A 22,260-nucleotide genomic window follows, 5' to 3' on the forward strand; every position below is an offset into this window, starting at 1 on the left:
CCACAGGGTTCTGGGAGAAATAGTGTGGTATTTCAAGCAGCACACTAACTCAGCCATGGGTTTAAATTAAGCGTGATGTGGAGGGGTGGAGGGAGGGAGGAAGAGTAGAGGGGGAGCAGGGGGTTCTGCTGAAATCCTTTTGGCTAACATAGTAAGAAAATAACTCGGATGTTAGGTTAGGGGTAGGGGCCACTCCCACAAGGATACACAGTCCAGTAGACAGCTTTTTGGAATCCACTAGTGGAATGAGATGCACAGGTCATATATATATATATATATATATATATATATATACAGTGAGCTCCAAAAGTATTGGGACAGTGACAAATTTTTTTTTGTTTTGGCTCGTGTACTCCAGCACTTTGGATTTGAAATAATACAATGACGATGAGGTTAAAGTGCAGACTGTTAGGTTTAATTTGAGGGTATTTTCATTCATATCGGGTGAACCATTTAGAAATTACTGTACTTTTTGTAACCTTCTCACTCATCATTATTCACGATTCATTCAGGACTATCCGTAATCATGGTAGCATCCACATTAATGTAGAAGTGTTTAGAAACATATTCTGTTCTTATTTACAATAAATGTGACTCCAAATTGACACAATACATTATTTACCATTCATTTCTATTAGGCACAGAATAATCTGAAACACAACCAAAACAAACAGCAAATGCATCCAACAAATTTGTAGAGTCACAAGCTTGATGTAATCATTGTGTGCTAGGAACATGGGACCAAATACTAAACTTTGGACTACTTTAACACGCATATAATTGAATTTGTCCCAATACTTTTGGTCCCCTAAAATGGGGGGACTATGAACAAAAAGTGCTGTAATTTCTAAACGGTTCACCCGATATGGATGAAAATACCCTCAAATTAAAGCTGACAGTCTGCACTTTAACCTCAAAGTCATTGTATCATTTAAAATCCAAAGTCCTAGAGTACAGAGCCAGAACAACAACAAATGTGTCACTGTCCCAATACTATTGGAGATCACTGTATATACAGTATGCATTGGGAACATGCTCTAGGGAACCTAAAGAGTGGCAGAGTGGGGAGTTTGTGTAGCTTAAGGTCTGCATTCTTTTTCAACCACTATTCCCCCACATCTGGTTTTAAGTCAGAAGTGATTAGCCGCGATAGCTTTGAATAAGGTTGAACTATTGAGGGACTTTACTTTATTTACTATTTGGTTTGGGGCTGTCAAATATTTATGTGTGATACTGTAGCCAAGTTTAAGGACTGGATTCAAGTATCTCGGAGGATCAATGTTGAAATGTAAAGGTCATTTTAGATTGAGCCGACATATGCAGCGTTTACCATGAATGCAGTCTCCGAGACCGCGGGAACATTGCCTTTAATTGTCAATCGTGCTATAAAGCGGATCTTCAGCGCTATGGATTTAATAGAGCCTTAACTAATCATTAGCATCTTAGCTGTGACGGTGAAAAAAACATGTTATATTTGGGTGTCAAATGTCCTTTATTGTTACATGTTGATGACTCTATTAGTGGAATGCAAACACACTACGGCACTCTATACTATATCTTACAAACACAGGTGCTAAAACGAGGACACTATTTTGATATGACAGTGACATTTAGTCCATACATAAACATCAAATCATACAGACACATTCTATATGCACTGACCAGTCATGCAATCAACAGTAGGAACCACCGTGTGACATCTTCATGTCAAAGTTGATAAGCCTTTTGGTCCGCAGGTGCCTAGTTGGCTTTGATAGGCTTGCTCATATTCACTACATCAATAAATAAAATAAAAAATCTAACACATTTTATTGATAAAGCCCTTTTTACATCAGCAGATGTCACAAAGTGCTATACAGAAACCCAGCCTAAAACCCCAAACAGCAAGCAATGCAGATGTAGAAGCACTGTGGCTAGGAAAAACTCCCTAGAAAGGCAGAAACCTAGGAAGAAACCTAGAGAGGAACCAGGCTCTGAGGGGTGGCCAGTCCCTTTCTGGCTGTGCCGGGTGGAGATTATAACAGTACATGGCCTTTAAGGCCAGATTTTTCTCCAAAATGTTCAAACGTTCATAGATGACCAGCAGGGTCAAATAATAATCACAGTGGTTGAAGAGGCTGCAACAGGTCAGTACATCAGGAGTAAATGTCACTTGGCCTTTCATAGCCGGGCATTTAGAGGTTGAAATAGCAGGTGCGGTAGAGAGAGAGAGTTGAAAACAGCAGGTCTGGGACAAGGTAGCACGTCCAGTGAACAGGTCAGGGTTCCATAGCCGCAGGCAGAAGAGTGGAAACTGGAGCAGCAGCACGACCAGGTGGACTGGGGACAGCAAGGAGTCATCAGGCCAGGTAGTCCTAAGGCATGGTCCTAGGGCTCAGGTCCTCCGGGATGGCAATCAAAGCAGGTAATTGTCTTTTCGTGGTCAACAGAGTTCGCAGGAAGCAGTCAGGAAACCAGGAACCAGTAATTACATTGTATTGCTGAAACAGACAGGCCTGTTTCATTTCTGTCCTTCCTCAGAGCTGATATGACTGGACAAGAGGAACTAAAGCTTTTTTTGGGACATTGTTGAAGTCCAGCAGGTTCAGCAGCCAGGGCCTTTAATATAGCTAGCTAACTAACTCTCCTGGTTTGTGTCCTCTTCCTGCTTGTGTTGTCGCAGCGCCTGCAGGAAGACGTGGTTGACTCGGTTCATCATGTCACTGCAGAGCTGCAGGTCCTCAGCCTTGGCCTGGAGAGTGCTCCTCAGCTCAGCCCTCAGAGCCTCGTTCTCCCCCTGCAGCACCGCCAGCCTGGGGGACAGAGGGAAGGAAACACACAACAGCACTTACATCAACATGGTTGTGTGCTTCACTCATTTAGGAGTTTGTAAAGTTTGAATACCCTCTGCGTTTTTTCCAGCTGTTCTTATTCTTCATAGAAAGTAAAACTCCAATGTATACATGTACAATGTATCTGACTCCCAATTGGGCTTATACAGTACATGTGCAGTATTTCTAGTATGTCATACTCAGTATTCTTGTATGTTATACAGTGAGGGAAAAAAGTATTTGATTCCCTGCTGATTTTGTACGTTTAATTTTAATGGTAGGTTTATTTGAACAGTGAGAGACAGAATAAAAAAATAAAAAATAAAAAATCCAGAAAAAATCCAGAAAAAATGTTATAAATTAATTTGCATTTTAATGAGGGAAATAAGTATTTGACCCCTCTCAATCAGAAAGATTTCTGGCTCCCAGGTGCCTTTTATACAGGTAACGAGCTGAGATTAGGAGCACACTCTTAAAGGGAGTGCTCCTAATTTCAGTTTGTTACCTGTATAAAAAGGCACCTGTCCACAGAAGCAATCAATCAATCAGATTCCAAACTCTCCACCATGGCCAAGACCAAAGAGCTCTCCAAGGATGTCAGGGACAAGATTGTAGACCTACACAAGGCTGGAATGGGCTACAAGACCATCGCCAAGCAGCTTGGTGAGAAGGTGATAACAGTTGGTGCGATTATTCGCAAATAGAAGAAACACAAAAGAACTGTCAATCTCCCTCGGCCTGGGGCTCCATGCAAGATCTCACCTCGTGGAGTTGCAATGATCATGAGAACGGTGAGGAATCAGCGCAGAACTACACGGGAGGATCTTGTCAATGATCTCAAGGCAGCTGGGACCATAGTCATCAAGAAAACAATTGGTAACACACTACGCCGTGAAGGACTGAAATCCTGCAGCGCCCGCAAGGTCCCCCTGCTCAAGAAAGCACATATACAGGGCCGTCTGAAGTTTGCCAATGAACATCTGAATGATTCAGAGGAGAACTGGGTGAAAGTGTTGTGGTCAGATGAGACCAAAATCGAGCTCTTTGGCATCAATTCAACTCGCCGTGTTTGGAGGAGGAGGAATGCTGCCTATGACCCCAAGAACACCATCCCCACCGTCAAACATGGAGGTGGAAACATTATGCTTTGCCAAGAGTGTGCAAAGCTGTCATCAAGGCAAAGGGTGGCTATTTGAAGAATCTCAAATATAAAATGTATTTTTATTTGTTTAACACTTTGTTGGTTACTACATGATTCCATATGTGTTATTTAATAGTTTAATGTCTTCACTATTATTCTACAATCTAGAAAATAGTAAAATAAAGAAAAACCCTTGAATGAGTAGGTGTTCTAAAACTTTTGAACGGTAGTGTAGATTGACAGTTTGTATCTCCAGACTGTGACAGACAGGGTCACCACCCAGGACTTCCAGGAGAGAAAGAACAGAAGACAAAAAAACACTGTAAGTCAGACTCACTGGGTACTTAGTTCAATGACTTGGGCCTCCCTGGAATGGTCAGGAGGGCTTCGAGGGGATGATGATTCCCTCGGTCTCCCACTAGACAAGGCTCCTGGGAGGGTAGAAAATAAATAACAACAAAAATAAGACAGAAATAGCAGTTATGGATCAATATAAATCCCATTCTCAGCCTTGTCACTGTGTTACTGTTATAGATCAGTGTGCCTACCCTGAGACTTACCTCCAGTGCCCTTGTTGCTAGTTTTTCTGGGAGTCAATCCTTTGCCCAGATCCATCTTAGCCTTCTCTAGCTTCTGCTCTAGGGCTACGGCCCTTCTGCGTTCTCCTTGGAATTTTTGCTCTGCCCCTAGGCACCTCTGCTTCCCTTCCTCCTCCCTGTCCCATCAAACACACCAGCCCAGTCTCTTAGTACTATATCCCATTCATACCAAGACAAAAACCTGCCAACTTTAAAATGCTGTGTTCTTTTTATATATCTGTAAGGTGAAGCCAGTAACAAAGCCTGTACTTTTATTTCTGCCAACCGAAGGTAGTCATGATTGCGGTATTATGTTTAAAAACTGCATGATCATCATGAAAATTCCTATCAGGTACTGTAATCTGGTCATTACAAAGTAAGGAGGCTTACATTTCCATGCCGGAAAGATGTAAAAACACAAAGGTTAACAGAGAGGTTGAGAGAAAACACTCATACAATGGTTTGAAAGCAGTAATACATTTTTTAACATCTGACAACAAAAGGCCAACACCCAATAATAGCAATCTAAACACCCACCCATATAATTTAGTAAAGGACAGGAAAGGAAACTAAACGAACATACTGTATACAATACACCCAGAAATGTGTGTTGTAGAAATGAAATCCATGGGAGTTGATGTAATACCTGGATTGCTGGAGCTTGACTAGCTCTAGGAGCCTATCTCTCTCCACACATGCAGCCTCACAAAGGGTCCGAAACGCTGTACACTCTGCCTTCAGGGACCTCACCTCCTCTGAACAGTTCTGACAACCCGAAGGAGCTGCTGCATCTCTGAGATAATAGTGGTAAATTGAATCAGTAGGTGTAGTCCACCAAAAACAGGTTTTATTGTACATCTAATAACAGTTATTATCATAGGACAGTTATTGAGAAAGATACAGTGAGGGAAAAAAGTATTTGATCCCCTTCTGATTTTATACGTTTGCCCACTGACAAAGAAATGATCAGTCTATAATTTTAATGGTAGGTTTATTTGAACAGTGAGAGACAGAATAACAACAAAAAAACCCAGAAAAACGCATGTCAAAAATTATATACATTGATTTGCATTTTAATGAGGGAAATAAGTATTTGACCCCCTCTCAATCAGAAAGATTTCTGGCTCCCAGGTGTCTTTTATACAGGTAACGAGCTGAGATTAGGAGCACACTCTTAAAGGGAGTGCTCCTAATCTCAGTTTGTTACCTGTATAAAAGGCACCTGTCCACAGAAGCAATCAATCAATCAGATTCCAAACTCTTCACCATGGCCAAGACCAAATAGCTCTCCAAGGATGTCAGGGACAAGATTGTAGACCTACACAAGGCTGGAATGGGCTACAAGACCATCGCCAAGCAGCTTGGTGAGAAGGTGACAACAGTTGGTGCAATTATTCGCAAATGGACGAAACACAAAATAACTGTCAATCTCCCTCGGCCTGGGGATCCATGCAAGATCTCACCTTGTGGAGTTGCAATGATCATGAGAACGGTGAGGAATCAGCCCAGAACTACACGGGAGGATCTTGTCAATGATCTCAAGGCAGCTGGGACCATAGTCACCAAGAAAACAATTGGTAACACACTACGCCGTGAAGGACTGAAATCATGCAGCGCCCGCAAGGTCCCCTTGTTCAAGAAAGCACTTATACAGGGCCGTCTGAAGTTTGCCAATGAACATCTGAATGATTCACAGGAGAACTGGGTGAAAGTGTTGTGGTCAGATGAGACCAAAATCAAGCTCTTTGGCATCTACTCAACTCGCCGTGTTTGGAGGAGGAGGAATGCTGCCTATGACCCCAAGAACACCATCCCCACCGTCAAACATGGAGGTGGAAACATTATGCTTTGGGGGTGTTTTTCTGCTAAGGGGACAGGACAACTTCACCGCATCAAAGGGACGATGGACGGGGCCATGTACCGCCAAATCTTGGGTGAGAACCTCCTTCCCTCAGCCAGGGCATTGAAAATGGGTCGTGGATGGGTATTCCAGCATGACAATGACCCAAAACACACGGCCAAGGCAACAAAGGAGTGGCTCAAGAAGAAGCACATTAAGGTCCTGGAGTGGCCTAGCCAGTCTCCAGACCTTAATCCCATAGAAAATCTGTGGAGGGAGCTGAAGGTTCGAGTTGCCAAATGTCAGCCTCAAAACCTTAATGACTTGGAGAAGATCTGCAAAGAGGAGTGGGACAAAATCCCTCCTGAGATGTGTGCAAACCTGGTGGCCAACTACAAGAAACGTCTGACCTCTGTGATTGCCAACAAGGGTTTTGCCACCAAGTACTAAGTCATGTTTTGCAGAGGGGTCAAATACTTATTTCCCTCATTAAAATGCAAATCAATTTATAACATTTTTGACATGCGTTTTTCTGGATTTTTGATGTTGTTATTCTGTCTCTCACTGTTCAAATAAACCTACCATTAAAATTATAGACTGATCATGTCTTTGTCAGTGGGCAAACGTACAAAATCAGCAGGGGATCAAATACTTTTTTCCCTCACTGTAAGATGATTTGTACCAGATGTTTGGAGGCTAAGACTTACCTGACCTCTAAACTGATCCCAGCTGCTGACTCCACTAGTTTATGTCCAAGTTTAGATACTGAACTATATGGGAGAAAAACATCAATTGAGATCAATAACACATCAATATAGTCATTGCACAATCAATGACACTATCAACTGATAATTGAATAATTTGTAGGCAAGGTATATGAGTCACATATACAGGAAATATGCATGATGTACTATAATATTTGACATTTATGACACAAGATTATCTTATATTTATGACTTCCACATGCACACATACCGGGCTGAGATTATCCTCTTACTGCTGTCTCCCCCTGCTGTCAATGGCCGGAAACTGCCAGTGGTAGTCTTGGGGCCTGATTGACCGCCATCCTCTCTCTGCAACACATTTACAAAATCCATTCTGTTTAAATTCCAGCCCTGAATTCCATAGGTCAGTTGCATATGAAGAAATGCTACCATAAAGCATTATTGCTACATTTTTCTATATCGGAAGGGACTGGAAATAAATGGAACTTGCCCAAAACACTGAAGACAAAACTCTCAGTCAATAGCACTGACATCACTAGAAGTATTTTTATTTCCTTGTAGAATCACAGTCAGTTTACCATTAAGGACAGTTGCTGTATCTCTTCCTCCAGCTCTTTGACTTTGGCCTCCCTCTCGGAGACCATGTGTTTGAGCTGATGAATGAGGGATGTGTGTCTCTGGGCCTCACTGCTCAGCTGCTGCCCCAGGTTCTGCTGGCTCTCTTTGGTCTGCGCGTCCTGCTGGCTCAGCCTGCCCAGCACCTCCTGCAGCTGGCTCTGCTGCTTCTACAGTACCCACGACAGGACAGACATGGGGACAGGGTCAGGGAACAGGGGGACAGGATTAGGGGGACAGGGGGAGAGGGGACAGGATTAAGGGTACAGAGTTAGGGGCAAGGAAGGGGACAGGGAGACAGGGTTAGGGGCAAAGAGGGGGAGGACATGTCAAGGGACACTTACATTTTAGTCATTTAGCAGACGGCTTACAGTTAGGGGACACTTCACTCTATACACTTCAGTGTACTACTGTATGTGTTGGTAAGTGAAGTGAAGCATCAGCATATTACTAACTAAAGAGTAACTGATGCATCAAACTGATGGATTACTCTGTGATATGAATATGTATTTGATGTTGGCAAATGAAGTAGGTCTACAGCATTATTTATTTACCTTTATTTTTAATTATAAAAATCCTCTGTCCGCTGCCTGAACTGCCCTAGGACACCAACACATCTATTTGAAATGTATTTAGGAGATCATTCCAAACATGTGGAATAAAGAAAACTAAATGCTGACTTACCTAACTCTGTAGACACCAAAGGAGTCACCAGACTTAACCAACCCTGTAAATAGGTCTGATAACTTGTAAATGTAAACCTTAACAGTGAACAGGGACCACCCATACGTAAAAATGTATGCACACATGACTGTAAGTCACTTTGGATAAAAGCGTCTGCTAAATGGCATATTATTATTAAGTTAGGTAAGTCGGAAGCTTGTGGAGCAGGGCTTTGTAAATAAAGACTAATGATGTGATCTACGGAACTTCAAAGAGGTCCAGCGAAACTTTTAGTAAAGAATACAGTAATGAGTACTAAAACTCTCCCCGGATAAAAGAAGGGCGCTATGAAAAAGGGCATCCAGGGGTTTAAGAGTAGAGGTAGAACAGGTAGAAATGTTGACTGCTTCCTGCTGACTAGTGAGAGACAATACCTGTTTCTGTAAAAAAAAAGAAATCTTTAAATCTTAAGTTTCTTAACAAGGTCATTTGTATGTTTTTTCAACGATAAATCATTGTCAATCCAAATACCAAGGTATTTGTATGCAGGGACTCGTTCAATTATAGAACAATCCGATGAGTGAACTTGAAAACATGAAGCTGTCATCAAGGCAAAGGGTGGCTATTTGAAGAATCTCAAATATAAAATATATTTTGATTTGTTTAACACTTTTTTGGTTACTACATGATTCCATATGTGTTATTTCATAGTTTTGATGTCTTCACTATTATTCTACAATGTAGAAAATAGTAAAAATAAAGAAAAACACTGTCCAAACTTTTGACTGGTACTGTACTTCCCCAGAGTCAGATACCATAGACTTCCAGTCATTATGCTAACACTAGTCAGCAACTGCGCTAGCGCTAGTTAGCAACTCCCTTCAAACTGCACGCAGAGACATAAAAATGGTATCCATGAGTTCATCTGACTCTGGGGAAGTAGATAAAGAGCCTCATTGCTAACATACTGCGGTAAAGAGTACCTGATAAGTAGTGTTTATAACCAAGACTATTATCAGACATAATTATCCAGATGGTATTTTAATCAGGCTAGGGTAGGATTTCATTTACATTTATCCTGAAGGGAGCACCTAACCAGATGTCTCTAAACTTACTATACATACCCTAACAAACCATGATCATCTGGACTGAATACATCTAAATATTATGGGGCCTGATTCAGACTTAGTAAATGTACGCCTTTGCTACGCACGCCTTTCCTACATACTTCTCAGTAGCTGGTATTCAGACTTACCTTATGCAGGTGCGTAACAGGCTTTTCAGGCGTGGTTCCATTGCGTGCATTGAATAAATTGAATTCAACCGCTGAAAACACTCCCACTTGCTGGCCAACATATTTTTTCATGGAGTTTTCATTCAATAGGGTTTTCAGTACATTTACTGTATCTAAAGCCATTCCTTTAAATTTGGTGTACATTCAATTAAAATTTTCTCGACAGACTCACTAGCATACAATGAGTGTACAAAACATTAGGAACACCTGTTCTTTCCATTATATAGACTGACCAGGTGAATCCAGGTGAAAGCTATGATCCCTTATTGATCTAACTTTTTTAATCCACTTCAATCAGTGTAGATGAAGGGGAGGAGACAGGTTAAAGAAGGATTTTTCAGCCTTGAGACAATCGAGACATGGATTGTGTATGTGTGCCATTCAGAGGGTGAATGGGCAAGACAAAAAATGTAAGTGCCTTTGAATAGGGTATGGTAGTAGGTGCCAGGTGCACTGGTTTGAGTGTGTCAAGAACTGCAATGCTGCTGGGTTTTTCACGCTAAACAGTTTCCCGTGTGTATCAAGAATGGTCCACCACCCAAAGGACATCCAGCTAACCTGACAAAACTGTGGGAAACATTGGAGTCAACATGGGCCAGCATCCCTGTGGAACGCTTTCGACACTTTGTAGAGTCCATGCATGCCCCGACGAATTGAGGCTGTTCTGGGTTCATAAGTGGGTGCAACTCAATATTAGGAAGATGTATGTACAGTAAGAATGTTTTGTACAGTCAGTGTATATGGAGAGAACGGTTCAGAATATTAGTGATCAATGAAAGAAAACCATGAAAATACACGCATATTCATCTACTTTTTAGTACCAATTGGTAGATTTAAAAATTCTCTGATCTTGTATATTATTTAGGGTTAGGAAAGTATTTATGAATAATTTTAAAAAACAGGGTTGGAGAGCCTTTACTCACAAAATATGTTGGTGAATAAAAAATACAGTGGTTTGATTCACCCTGAAATTGCCATATTTAATTGTTCAATCCATTAAATATTGGAAGGTGAGAAAAGTGTACAATAGGGGTTGAACAGTAGTCCTATAAATCTCCCCTAATCAACCTCACTAACCATGGAACTGTGATTACAATGGTCCAGTTGTTGTGAACCGTGCACTGGTTTAAACTGCTACGCATGGTCTGCATTCCATAATTATTCATATAGGCTACATTTACATTTACATTTTAGTCATTTAGCCCCAAATTATTGCTTGTAATGCGTTAGCCTAATATGATCCACTATTGCTAGCGATCCTCAGGAACAACCACACAAACGTGACAAGAGGAAAGAAAGGTAAACTAACGATGTAATGGAATGATGCAAAATGTAAGGATACTAACACTAAGGTGACAGTTATAAATATATATAATAATAGTATGTGGGTATAACTGACGGTGGCTACCGATAGTGGGTGATATTTAACACGATACAAATTGTAAAACATTACAGTGAAAAGTCAGGGCACATAATTAAAACATTCTCGAAATCATAAATCAACTCGGTAGGTTTGGCGCTATACTGGCATTTGCGTATGGCTACAGAAGCCTATAGCTTGGGTCTCCAAATTTCATCCCTGCAAGTTATAAGGCCAGCTTTTCATAAACTTCACTGTGGAAAAGGTGATATGTTGATATGCTTCAGTTAGCTGCCATATGACTGGTTTCACATTTGTCTCCAGCAATCATAAGGTAAAATAGATCAAAAAACAATTGTCATTTATATCTACAATTGCCTTATCCTAACAGCTAACTCATTTACTTAGCTCTTATCAATTTGTAAACTACAGTGCATGGAGAACGGTGTTATTTCTATCAGAAAAATTTAAGTAGATGTTGTTCCACTTTAAACCGATAGGTAGCGCAACCTTATTCATCACTTCATCGCGCGTAAAGGTGGTGGAATTATTAGGGAATTAAGTCAAGGTCAGAATATGGCGTATCAGTAGACACACCTCCGCCACACCTTCATTTCTCTGATCTCCACCCCAAACGAATAGCGGGTGAATAGCATGCTATTCTCATGCCTATATTCAAGGTCAGAATACGGGTAGAGAGCGAAAAGTGCATAAAAAGGCAATTATGTTCAATTTATGCGCGCTTAACTCGGGTCAAAATTCCTACCATGATGCACTCAAAGTTCTAATATGATATACCAATATACTGTACATGGGTTCATACTAGTATTTGAAACTTATCTTTAGAATGGAAAAGTCGCAAAAGTGCAAACCATGCCCATCTGGCACTCGAGACAGGCTCAATCAAACGCTCAAAGCAGTTCAAAGACAACTATTTGAACCCAGGTCTGCTTACATACCAGTAAGGCATCCACCAGTTCATCATCATGCTTTCCTTTGTCCAGCAGTGTGGAGATCTGGGCCTTCAGTGATTTCACCTCAGTGCTCAGGTTTTGGTTTCTGGCCTTGGAGCCCTCCAGCTTCTTCTTCACATCCTTGTGGTCCTTCATGAGGGAATCATAGTCCCCTGTCATCCTCTAACCACACGTCAGGAGGAGAGAAGCAGAACTAAGACTAGAGTTCAATTCAACCCATCGTAACGATGTTTAGTTTAAAAACTACTGCCAACGGACACATACATTCTGAAAACTGAAAGCATCTACCTATAAGGAGAGCCAACCTGGTAGTAGTGGAAGTAGGAGTCTACAGTACCAAAACCATTCTATGATTCTATCTCAAAAGAGCTACTGTGTAAATACCACAATGCAGGTTTGATTGAACTGTCAATCAATTGTCAATCAAGTCTGGCTCTTCCTACCTCCAGAGTTTCTCTCTTCTCCCTCTCCATATTGCGGATGTAGCTGAGGTTCCTGTCCTCGGGGGGTGTCTTCTGCATGCCCCCGCCCCCCAGTAGCTCCTCCTCCACGCTGACGACTGACGGCTGCTTCCTCTGAGCTGATTGGCTCAGCTGCTGCTCCAGGTCCCGAACCTGGGGACAAAAAAACAACGGAGAAACATTGAGATGGCTACACTGCAGTCTACAAATCACCTTGTATGTCAATTAACATCTTATTATGTGATCAATATTCTGTGCCTCGAAAGCTCTTCCAATGACAGCAGTCAGTCAGCTCACCCTGCTCTGGAGAGCCAGTATCTGCTGGGAGCGACCTCTCCAGTTCCCTGAGCTGGTCAGTAGCTGCTGGATATTGACTTCCTCTCCTACCTCACTGGATAACACCTACAGTAGGAACAAAAACAGGCCTGGAATTGTATGTCATAGCCTTTGAAATGTTTCAGCTTTTAACAAACGGCTCTATACACACCTTCTGAGCTATTTTCAATTCCTGCTTGACAGCTTGAATCTGGTTTCGATATTCTGTCATCTTGAATTGGGCAGCAGATAGTTTTTCCTGTAGAGATTTTACCACTGGACTGTTCTATTGGTGAGAGGAACACAGTCATAGCTGTCACTGAAAAGTCACAATATTGACACCAATACAATTAGCCAGGTTTCCTTAGAATAAACATGTACAAAAGTTTTGCTAAGCTGCATTTCAATCAAAGCTACAACAACATAAGCATTTCTAAGTTCATGGCTTAAAAATGATGATCAGTCATTAAGACTAATTACCTCCAGGAAGTCCTGAGATGACCTTATGTCTTGTGGCTTTACATCCATCTTTTTCCCAGGAGGACTAAGCAACAAAGCAGCCTGGAGCTAGAGGATTTAGCATAATTGCAATTATTTTAATTATTTATCCATTCAGTCAAGAGCTTACATCCTCAGTCTATAAAGCAATACCGCTGACACATGGCCGATTGAGTCAACAAGTGGAAAGTCTCTGGCATTTACAGTGCTATGAAAAAGTATTTGCCCCCTTTCTAATTTTCTCTACTTTTGCATATTTGTGATACTGAATGTTATCAGATCTAATATTAGATAAAGGGAACATAAGTGAACAAATAACACAACAATTACATATTTATTTCATTTATTTAGAATTCTCTGATACAGAGCAGAATTCATGGTTCCTTCTATTAAGGCAAGTCGTCCAGGTCCTGAGGCAGCAAAGCATCCCCAAACCATCACACCACCACCACGCTTGACCTTTGGTATGATGTTCTTACTGTGGAATGCAGTGTTTGGTTTTCGCCAGGCATAATGGGACCCATCTCGTCCAAAATATTTACTCAAGTTTGCCAAAAAGCACCTGGATGATCATCAAGACTCTTGGAAGAACGTTCTATGGACAGATGATTCAAAAGTATAACTTTTTGGACGACATGGTTCCAGTAATGCCTGGCGAAAACCAAACTCTGCATTCCACAGTAAGAACATCATACCAAAGGACAAGCATGGTGGTGGTGGTGTGATGGTTTGGGGATGCTTTGCTGCCTCAGGACCTGGACGACTTGCCTTAATAGAAGGAACCATGAATTCTGCTCTGTATCAGAGAATTCTAAATAAATGAAATAAATATGTAATTGTTGTGTTATTTATAATTCTACACGAGAATGTCAGACCATCCGTCTGTGAGCTGAAGCTGAAGCGCAGCTGGGTCATGCAGCAAGACAATGATCCAAAACACAATCAAGTCTACATGAAAATTGCTAAAAAGCAACAAATTGGAAGTTTTGGAATGGCCTAGTCAAAGTCCAGACCTAATCCCAATTGAGATGTTGTGGCAGGACTTGAAACGAGCAGTTCATGCTTGAAAACCCACACGTCAATGAGTTAAAGCAGTTCTGCATGGAAGAGTGGGCCAAAATTCCTCCACAGTGACGTGAGAGACTGATCTACAACTACAGGAAGCATTTGGTTGGAGTCATTGCAGCTAAAGGTGGCACAACCAGTTATTGAGTGTAAGGGGGCAATTACTTTTTCACACAGGGGAATTGGGTGTTGCATAACTTTGTTTATGAAATAAATATATAATTGTTGTGTTATTTGTTCACTTATGTTCCCTTTATCTAATATGAGGTTTTGGTTGAAGATCTGATAACATTCAGTATCACAAATATGCAAAAGTGGAGAATTAGAAAGGGGGCAAATACTTTTTCATAGCACTGTATGTATAACATTTGGATTTTGTATCCAAATGTCATTGTCAATTAACAGACTGGATATGAGATGGAATTCTGTTTGTTAGAGTTGTTGATTCTTTGTTTTAGCAACGTGAAATGTTAATATTGATAAGTTCTTTAAACATCCCATTTACCTCTTTCTCAAGCTCTTTTACCCTGTTGCTGGTTTGCTTTGCTTTAACTTTTTCTCGTTCCATTTCAGAAGCAAACTCTCGATTCCTCTTAGAAAGCTCAACAATCTTGGTAGCTGCCGCATCACCCGCCAAGCCAGATGTGCCTTGGACAAGATAGTCATGAAGTTAATAAAAAAGGACATATGCCACTTTAGACAACATTCAAAGTCAAATGGAGCTCTGAAAGTAAAAATAAAACAAAGACAAAAACATATACAGTGAGGGAAAAATGTATTTGATCCCCTGCTGATTTTGTACGTTTGCCCACTGACAAAGACATGATCAGTCTATAATTTTAATGGTAGGTTTATTTGAACAGTGAGAGACAGAATAACAACAAAAAAATCCAGAAAAACGCATGTCAAAAATGTTATAAATTGATTTGCATTTTAATGAGGGAAATAAGTATTTGACCCCTCTGCAAAACATGACTTTTTCTATGGGATTAAGGTCTGGAGACTGGCTAGGCCACTCCAGGACCTTAATGTGCTTCTTCTTGAGCCACTCCTTTGTTGCCTTGGCCGTGTGTTTTGGGTCATTGTCATGCTGGAATACCCATCCACGACCCATTTTCAATGCCCTGGCTGAGGGAAGGAGGTTCTCACCCAAGATTTGACGGTACATGGCCCCGTCCATCATCCCTTTGATGCGGTGAAGTTGTCCTGTCCCCTTGGCAGAAAAACACCCCCAAAGCATAATGTTTCCACCTCCATGTTTGACGGTGGGGATGGTGTTCTTGGGGTCATAGGCAGCATTCCTCCTCCTCCAAACACGGCGAGTTGAGTTGATGCCAAAGAGCTCTATTTTGGTCTCATCTGACCACAACACTTTCACCCAGTTCTCCTCTGAATCATTCAGATGTTCATTGCCAAACTTCAGACAGCCCTGTATATGTGCTTTCTTGAGCAGGGGGACCTTGCGGGCACTGCAGGATTTCAGTCCTTCACGGCGTAGTGTGTTACCAATTGTTTTCTTGGTGACTATGGTCCCAGCTGCCTTGAGATCATTGACAAGATCCTCCCGTGTAGTTCTGGGCTGATTCCTCACCGTTCTCATGATCATTGCAACTCCACGAGGTGAGATCTTGCATGGAGCCCCAGGCAGGAAGGAGATTGACAGTTATTTTGTGTTTCTTCCATTTGCGAATAATTGCACCAACTGTTGTCACCTTCTCACCAAGCTGCTTGGCGATGGTCTTGTAGCCCATTTCAGCCTTGTGTAGGTCTACAATCTTGTCCCTGACATCCTTGGAGAGCTCTTTGGTCTTGGCCATGGTGGAGAGTTTGGAATCTGATTGATTGATTGCTTCTGTGGACAGTTGTCTTTTATACAGGTAACAAACTGAGATTAGGAGCACTCCCTTTAAGAGTGTGCTCCTAATCTCAGCTCGTTACCTGTATAAAAGACACCTGGGAGCCAGAAATCTTTCTGATTGAGAGGGGGTCAAATACTTATTTCCCTCATTAAAATGCAAATCAATTTAGACAATTTTTGACATGCGTTTTTTCTGGATCTTTTTGTTGTTATTCTGTCTCTCACTGTTCAAATAAACCTACCATTAAAATTATAGACTGATCATTTCTTTGTCAGTGGGCAAACGTACAAAATCAGCAGGGGATCAAATAATTTTTTCCCCAAGACTGTATCATAATTTCACTTTGAATGTAGTCCAATCCAATGTTTATCAACCTAAAAGATGAATTGTTCATTCAAGTTTTGTAATATACTGTACAATACCTGCTAAGGCCAGCCTGTCTTCCTCCCTCTTCTTCTTCAGATGTTTAATCTCAAAGTCTTTCTCACTCACTAGTTTGAATAGTCGGCCATTTCCATCCCTCAGCTCCCTCACCTGGTCCTGCAACTGTTCATTTTCATTCTGTAACAGCCTGTGGGGATTAAAAACCCATTAAATTCAACATTTTAATATGGAGGATGATTAATTCCCTCCAATTACAAACGACAATAACAACTCAGTCTTATTTCGGCTTATGAAAGTTCTCCCCTAAAGACCCACAACTTGCATTGTGCTACAATTGCTATTCCAAAGCTAATGAAAGCCTTAGTCCAAAATAATTGTTTCAAACACTAATCCATTTGGGTAATAATGAGATAGGTACATATAATGAATTCATAATGCTCCAATGCCTACGGTAAGCATAATGTTAGGCTGTATTGGAGAGGAAACTTTGTCTAACTTTAATAATATAGACCTAACTTTATAATATTTCATAGAGCTCACTTTTTACTACGATCATCCGCGTGATGAATGTCTAGCTGGGACAGGTTCAGGTCGTGCAGGATCTCAGTGGCCTTCTGATCTTTCTTCTGTTTCTCTAGTCTTCTCTGGAGACGCTTCTCTTGCTGCTCCTGCAGAGCCTGGAACTGTAGACGGAGGTTATCCTTCAGTCCATCATCTTCCTCCATGTTGTACCGAAGTGTCCAACACAGCAATTGCAGTCCCTTGGTGTTGAAAATAAATATTAACACTTAATTTGGGTGACATACCAAAAAATGGTAGCTAGCTAACTAACACTGCTATTTTTGGGGCCATTTAAATTAGGTAATGCATTCTTAATTATATATATTTACATGGTAGTTACATAGGCAGGTACAGTTGAGATAGGCATGAATCTGAAATGTCAATGTGTAAGGTTACAGTTACATGCTAATTTCCATGAAACACAAACAGGAGCTAGAACAGATCAAGGTCAAATTAGTTTTATATTGGATATTCGGTTTTCTCTCGTCAATAGCTTTTGAATCAAGCATGCCATGACCATGAAGATGGTATATTCTAAATCAGGGGTGGATGGAGAAAAATCCACGGCTTTGTTTTGGGTGAAATTTCTTTTTTTACTATTATTTTTAGCTTTCAATCTTCAATAGCTCTTCAACAAAGTGTGCCATGACTATGAAAATGATATATTCATAATTGGGGAGGATGGACAAAAATCCACGGCTTTGTTTTGGTTGAAATTTCATTTTTTATTATTATTTTTAGTTTTCAATCTTCAATATCTCTTACACAAAGCGTGCCATGACTGAGAAAAGTATACAGTGCAGTCAGAAAGTATTCATACCCCTTCCCTTTTTCAACATTTTGTTACGTTACAGCCTTATTCTAAAATTGATTAAATTAGTTGTTCTCCTCATCAATCTACACAAAATACCCAATAATGATAAAGCGAAAACTGTTTATGTATAAAATTAAATAAACTGAAATAACTTATTTACATAAGTATTCAGACCCTTTGCTATGATACCTGAAAATTGAGCTCAGGTGCATCCTGTTTACATTGATCATCCTTGAAATGTTTCTACTTGATTGGTAAATTCAATTGATTGGACATGATTTGGAAAGGCACACACCTGTCTATATAAGGTCCCACTGTTGACAGTGCATGTCAGAGCAAAAACAAAGCCATGAGATCGTGTCGAGGCACAGATCTGGGTAAGGGTACCAAAAAATGTCTGCAGCATTGAAGGTCCCCAAGAACACAGTAACCTCCATCATTCTTAAATGGAAGAAGTTTGGAACCACCAAGACTCTTTCTAGAGTTAGCCGCACGGCCAAACTGAGCAATCGGGGGAGAAGGGCCTTGGTCAGGGAGTTGACCAAAAACCTGATGGTCACTCTGACAGAGCTCCAGAGTTACTCTGTGGAGATGGGAGAACCTTCCAGAAGGACAACCATCTCTGCAGCACTCCACCAATCAGGCCTTTATGGTAGAGTGGCCAGACGGAAGCCACTCCTCAGTAAATGCAAGTGACAGCCCGCTTGGAGTTTGCCAAAGGGCACCTAAAGGACTCTCAAGATTCTCTGGTCTGATGAAACCAAGATTGTAGCTCAGTTGGTAGAGCATGGCGCTTGCTTGGGTTCGATTCCCACAGGGGACCAGTATGAAAAAATTGATGCACTCACTAACTGTAAGTCACTCTGGATAAGAGTGTCTGCTAAATAACTAAAATGTAATTGAACTCTTTGGCCTGAATGCCAAGCATCACGTCTGGAAGAAACCTGCCACCATCCCTACGGTGAAGCATGGTGGTGGCAGCATCATGCTGTGGGAATGTTTTTCAGCTACAGGGACTGGGAGACTAGTCAGGATTGAGGGAAAGACGAAGGGAGCAAAGTACAGAGAGATCCTTGATGAAAACCTGCTCCAGACTGCTCAGACTGGGGCGAAGGTTCACCTTCCAACAGGACAACGACCCTAAGCACACAGCCAAGCCAACACAGGAGTGGCTTCGGGACAAGTCTCTGAATGTCCTTGAGTGGCCCAGCCAGAGCCCGGCCTTGAACCTGATCTAACATCTCAGGAAAGACCTGAAAACAGTTGTGCAGCGACACTCACCATCCAACCTGACAGAGCTTGAGAGGATCTGTAGAGAAGAATGGGAGAAACTCCCCAAATACAGGTGTGCCAAGCTTGTAGTGTCATACCCAAGAAGACTCGGAGGCTGTAATCGCTGCCAAAGGTGCTTCAACAAAGGACTGAGTAAAGGGTCTGAATACTTATGTAAATGTGATATTTCCGTTTTTTATTTGGAATACATTTGCTAAGAAATTCAGAAAACTGTTTTTGCTTTGTCATAATGGGGTATTGTGTGTATATTAATGAGGGGGGATTGAATCCATTTAAGAATAAGGCTGTAACGTAACAAAATGTGGAAAAAGTTGAGGGATCTGAATATTTTCAGAATGCATTGTATATTCTGAATCTGGGGAGGATGGACAAAAATCCACAGCATTTTTTTTTTTACAGGGAAGGTGTAAATCCTACACATTATTCTCGAAAAATAAATACATAATTAAATACTACATCCCCTGAAGATTTTATCAGCAGTTCATTTAAGTTCTTCAACACCATTACCTCTTAAATCTAATAACAATATCTCCCTTTCCCTCCCATATTGCTGGCACTGAAATAGAAGGCGTTCCACTAAATTAGTTATATATACACAAACAATAAGTTAATTTCGGTCCATCCTCCCCTGATTCTGAATATATCATTTTCATAGTCATGACACAGTTTGTATAAGAGCTATTTAAGATTGAAATCCAAAAATCTTATTATAAAAAATAAATAATAAAAAGGTGTGGATATTTCTCCATCCACCCGATTCAGAATATTCCATCTTCATAGCCATGGCATGCTTGGTTCAATAGCTATTGATAAGAGAACCCCGAATATTCACAAAATATCCTACATAAAACTAATTTTACCTCGGTCTACAACCGTTGTATAAACTGTAACTTAGTGGAGAGAGGAGGGGTGGGGTGGTTAAGGTTACAAGACACTAGACCTACATCCAAACAAAATATGTTTTAATAATTAACAATTCACTTCGTTTATAGTATGCTTAGGCCTAGTCTCAGAGGTGTTAAACCTCACTAGCATCATATTTTAAGATAGCAAGGTGCTGTAACTTAGCCCTGCTTGGCTAAGGACGGTGGACGTTAAGGTTAGCTAACTAGCTAGCTAAGTCAGCTAATTTAGCTAGCTAACGTTAGCTGTTATAACAGGCAGGGGATGTTGATGAATAGTTTCAACTCACCTTTGTAACAACGTTCTGCGTTGATCTACAACATAACAATAAACAGCTTGTTAAACATTTTAGATATCTGTGGTTATAAGCTTTACATGTCACAGTTCGCGAAACGTGTGTGCATCTGTTTTGGTATTCGTACACTTCCTTGTCCGATGAATGCTACTGTATCCATGGCAACGTGTTGCTCCTTGGAGGCACGTACCGCGCAACTGGTGGGGGAGCATGGATGTGGGGAATAAAGGTGGCACATGCAAGTCTGCCTCTGTTTTTGCCAGGCACACGGATGATCAAATCATAGACACACAGTAGAGTAGGCGCCCACATCATTGGATCTCAAACCCATATGTCAGTGTATTCATCAGTATTATCACACGTTAGTTTGTATGTATGTATGGCAAACCAGCACAGGTGGAACACATACTGACTAACGAGGTGACACCAATCAAATCAAATCAAATCAAATTGCATTGGCCACATGCGCCGAATACAACAGGTGCAGACATTACAGTGAAATGCTTACTTACAGCCCTTAACCAACAGTGCATTTATTTTTAACAAAAAAGTACAAATTAAACAACAACAAAAAAAGTGTTGAGAAAAAAAGAGCAGAAGTAAAATAAAATAACAGTAGGGAGGCTATATATACAGGGGGGTGCCGGTGCAGAGTCAATGTGCGGGGGCACCGGCTAGTTGAGGTAGTTGAAGTAATACAGTGGGGAGAACAAGTATTTGATACACTGCCGATTCTGCAGGCCTTCCTACCTACAAAGCATGTAGAGGTCTGCAATTTCCACCATAGGTACACTTCAACTGTGAGAAACGGAATGTAAAACAAAAATCCAGAAAATCACATTGTATGATTTGCAAGTAACTAATTTGCATTTTATTGGTGCACCCTACGTGCTAAAATGCTATACATGCAAAAAGTCCAACCTCAAAACATAAATGGAAAAACCAAAGCCTAACAATATCCCTTTGAGCATGGTGCAGTTATTAATTACACTTTTGAAGGTGTATCAAAATACCCAGTCACTACAAAGATACAGGCATCCTTCCTAACTCAGTTGCCGGAGAGGACTGAAACAAGGCAGTGTAAAAAATACCAAAACAGATGCACAAACGTTTCGCGAACAGTGACATGTAAAGCTTATAACCACAGATATCTAAAATGTTTAACAAGCTGTTTATTGTTATGTTGTAGATCAACGCAGAACGTTGTTACAAAGGTAAGTTGAAACTATTCATCAACATCCCCTGCCTGTTATAATAGCTAATGTTAGCTAGCTAAATTAGCTGACTTAGGTAGCTAACCTTAACGTCCACCGTCCTTAGCCAAGCAGGGCTAAGTTACAGCACCTTGCTATCATAAAATATGATGCTAGTGAGGTTTAAAACCTCTGAGACTAGGCCATTCCTAAATTTAAAAGAAACTGGTACATCATTCATAAAATTACATTGTAGCTTTGTACTGTAGTTATTGTAACTATTAAAGGGTAAAGTGTACATATAGCAACACAATTATGTCACATCTTTAGCGTGAGAAGCTTTAAGACTAAATGTATCAAAATAAATCTGTTTCTACAACTTGTGAGATCTGAATACCAGAATGGCGCCAGAGGAGATGGCTGCAATTTTATGGGCTCCTAACCAATTGTGCGTTTTTTTTCGCGTTGTTTGTAACCTATTTTGTACATAATGTTTCTGCCACAGTCTCTTATGACCGAAAATAGCTTCTGGATATCAGAATAGCGATTACTCACCTCGAACTGGATGAAGATTTCTTCTTTAACGAGTCGGACGCGAAGGATTTACTCGAGATACCCG

General features: G+C 40.9%; 1 protein-coding gene across 1 annotated transcript; it reads right to left on the bottom strand.

The window, feature by feature from the left end:
- Positions 1–1,476: 1,476 nt before the first annotated feature.
- Positions 1,477–20,524, bottom strand: ccdc13 (coiled-coil domain containing 13). Its single transcript, XM_084183178.1, has 16 exons — positions 20,443–20,524; positions 17,123–17,343; positions 16,621–16,769; positions 14,845–14,987; positions 13,257–13,343; positions 12,949–13,062; positions 12,759–12,863; positions 12,444–12,614; positions 11,986–12,162; positions 7,673–7,879; positions 7,345–7,442; positions 7,077–7,139; positions 5,176–5,322; positions 4,512–4,666; positions 4,289–4,382; positions 1,477–2,792 (listed from the first exon to the last, which is right to left on the bottom strand). The coding sequence occupies exons 2-16, from the start codon at positions 17,305–17,307 to the stop codon at positions 2,618–2,620; spliced, it is 2,070 nt and encodes a 689-aa protein (XP_084039304.1). The 5' UTR covers positions 17,308–17,343; positions 20,443–20,524; the 3' UTR covers positions 1,477–2,617.
- Positions 20,525–22,260: the final 1,736 nt, after the last annotated feature.

This window comes from Coregonus lavaretus, assembly GCF_964263955.1.
Source record: "Coregonus lavaretus genome assembly, chromosome: 19".
Classification (NCBI taxonomy): domain Eukaryota; kingdom Metazoa; phylum Chordata; class Actinopteri; order Salmoniformes; family Salmonidae; genus Coregonus; species Coregonus lavaretus.

What these genes read in the sequence shown, in the direction of transcription:
- ccdc13 (XM_084183178.1), bottom strand. Translation starts at nt 17,307, where the DNA reads ATGGAGGAAGATGATGGACTGAAGGATAACCTCCGTCTACAGTTCCAG. An exon ending in CATCTCAGGACTTCCTGGAG is followed by an intron (nt 13,063 to 13,256) that starts GTAATTAGTCTT and finishes TCTCACCAATAG; the next exon opens with AACAGTCCAGTGGTAAAATC. An exon ending in GTCAAGCTCCAGCAATCCAG is followed by an intron (nt 4,667 to 5,175) that starts GTATTACATCAA and finishes TTGATGGGACAG; the next exon opens with GGAGGAGGAAGGGAAGCAGA.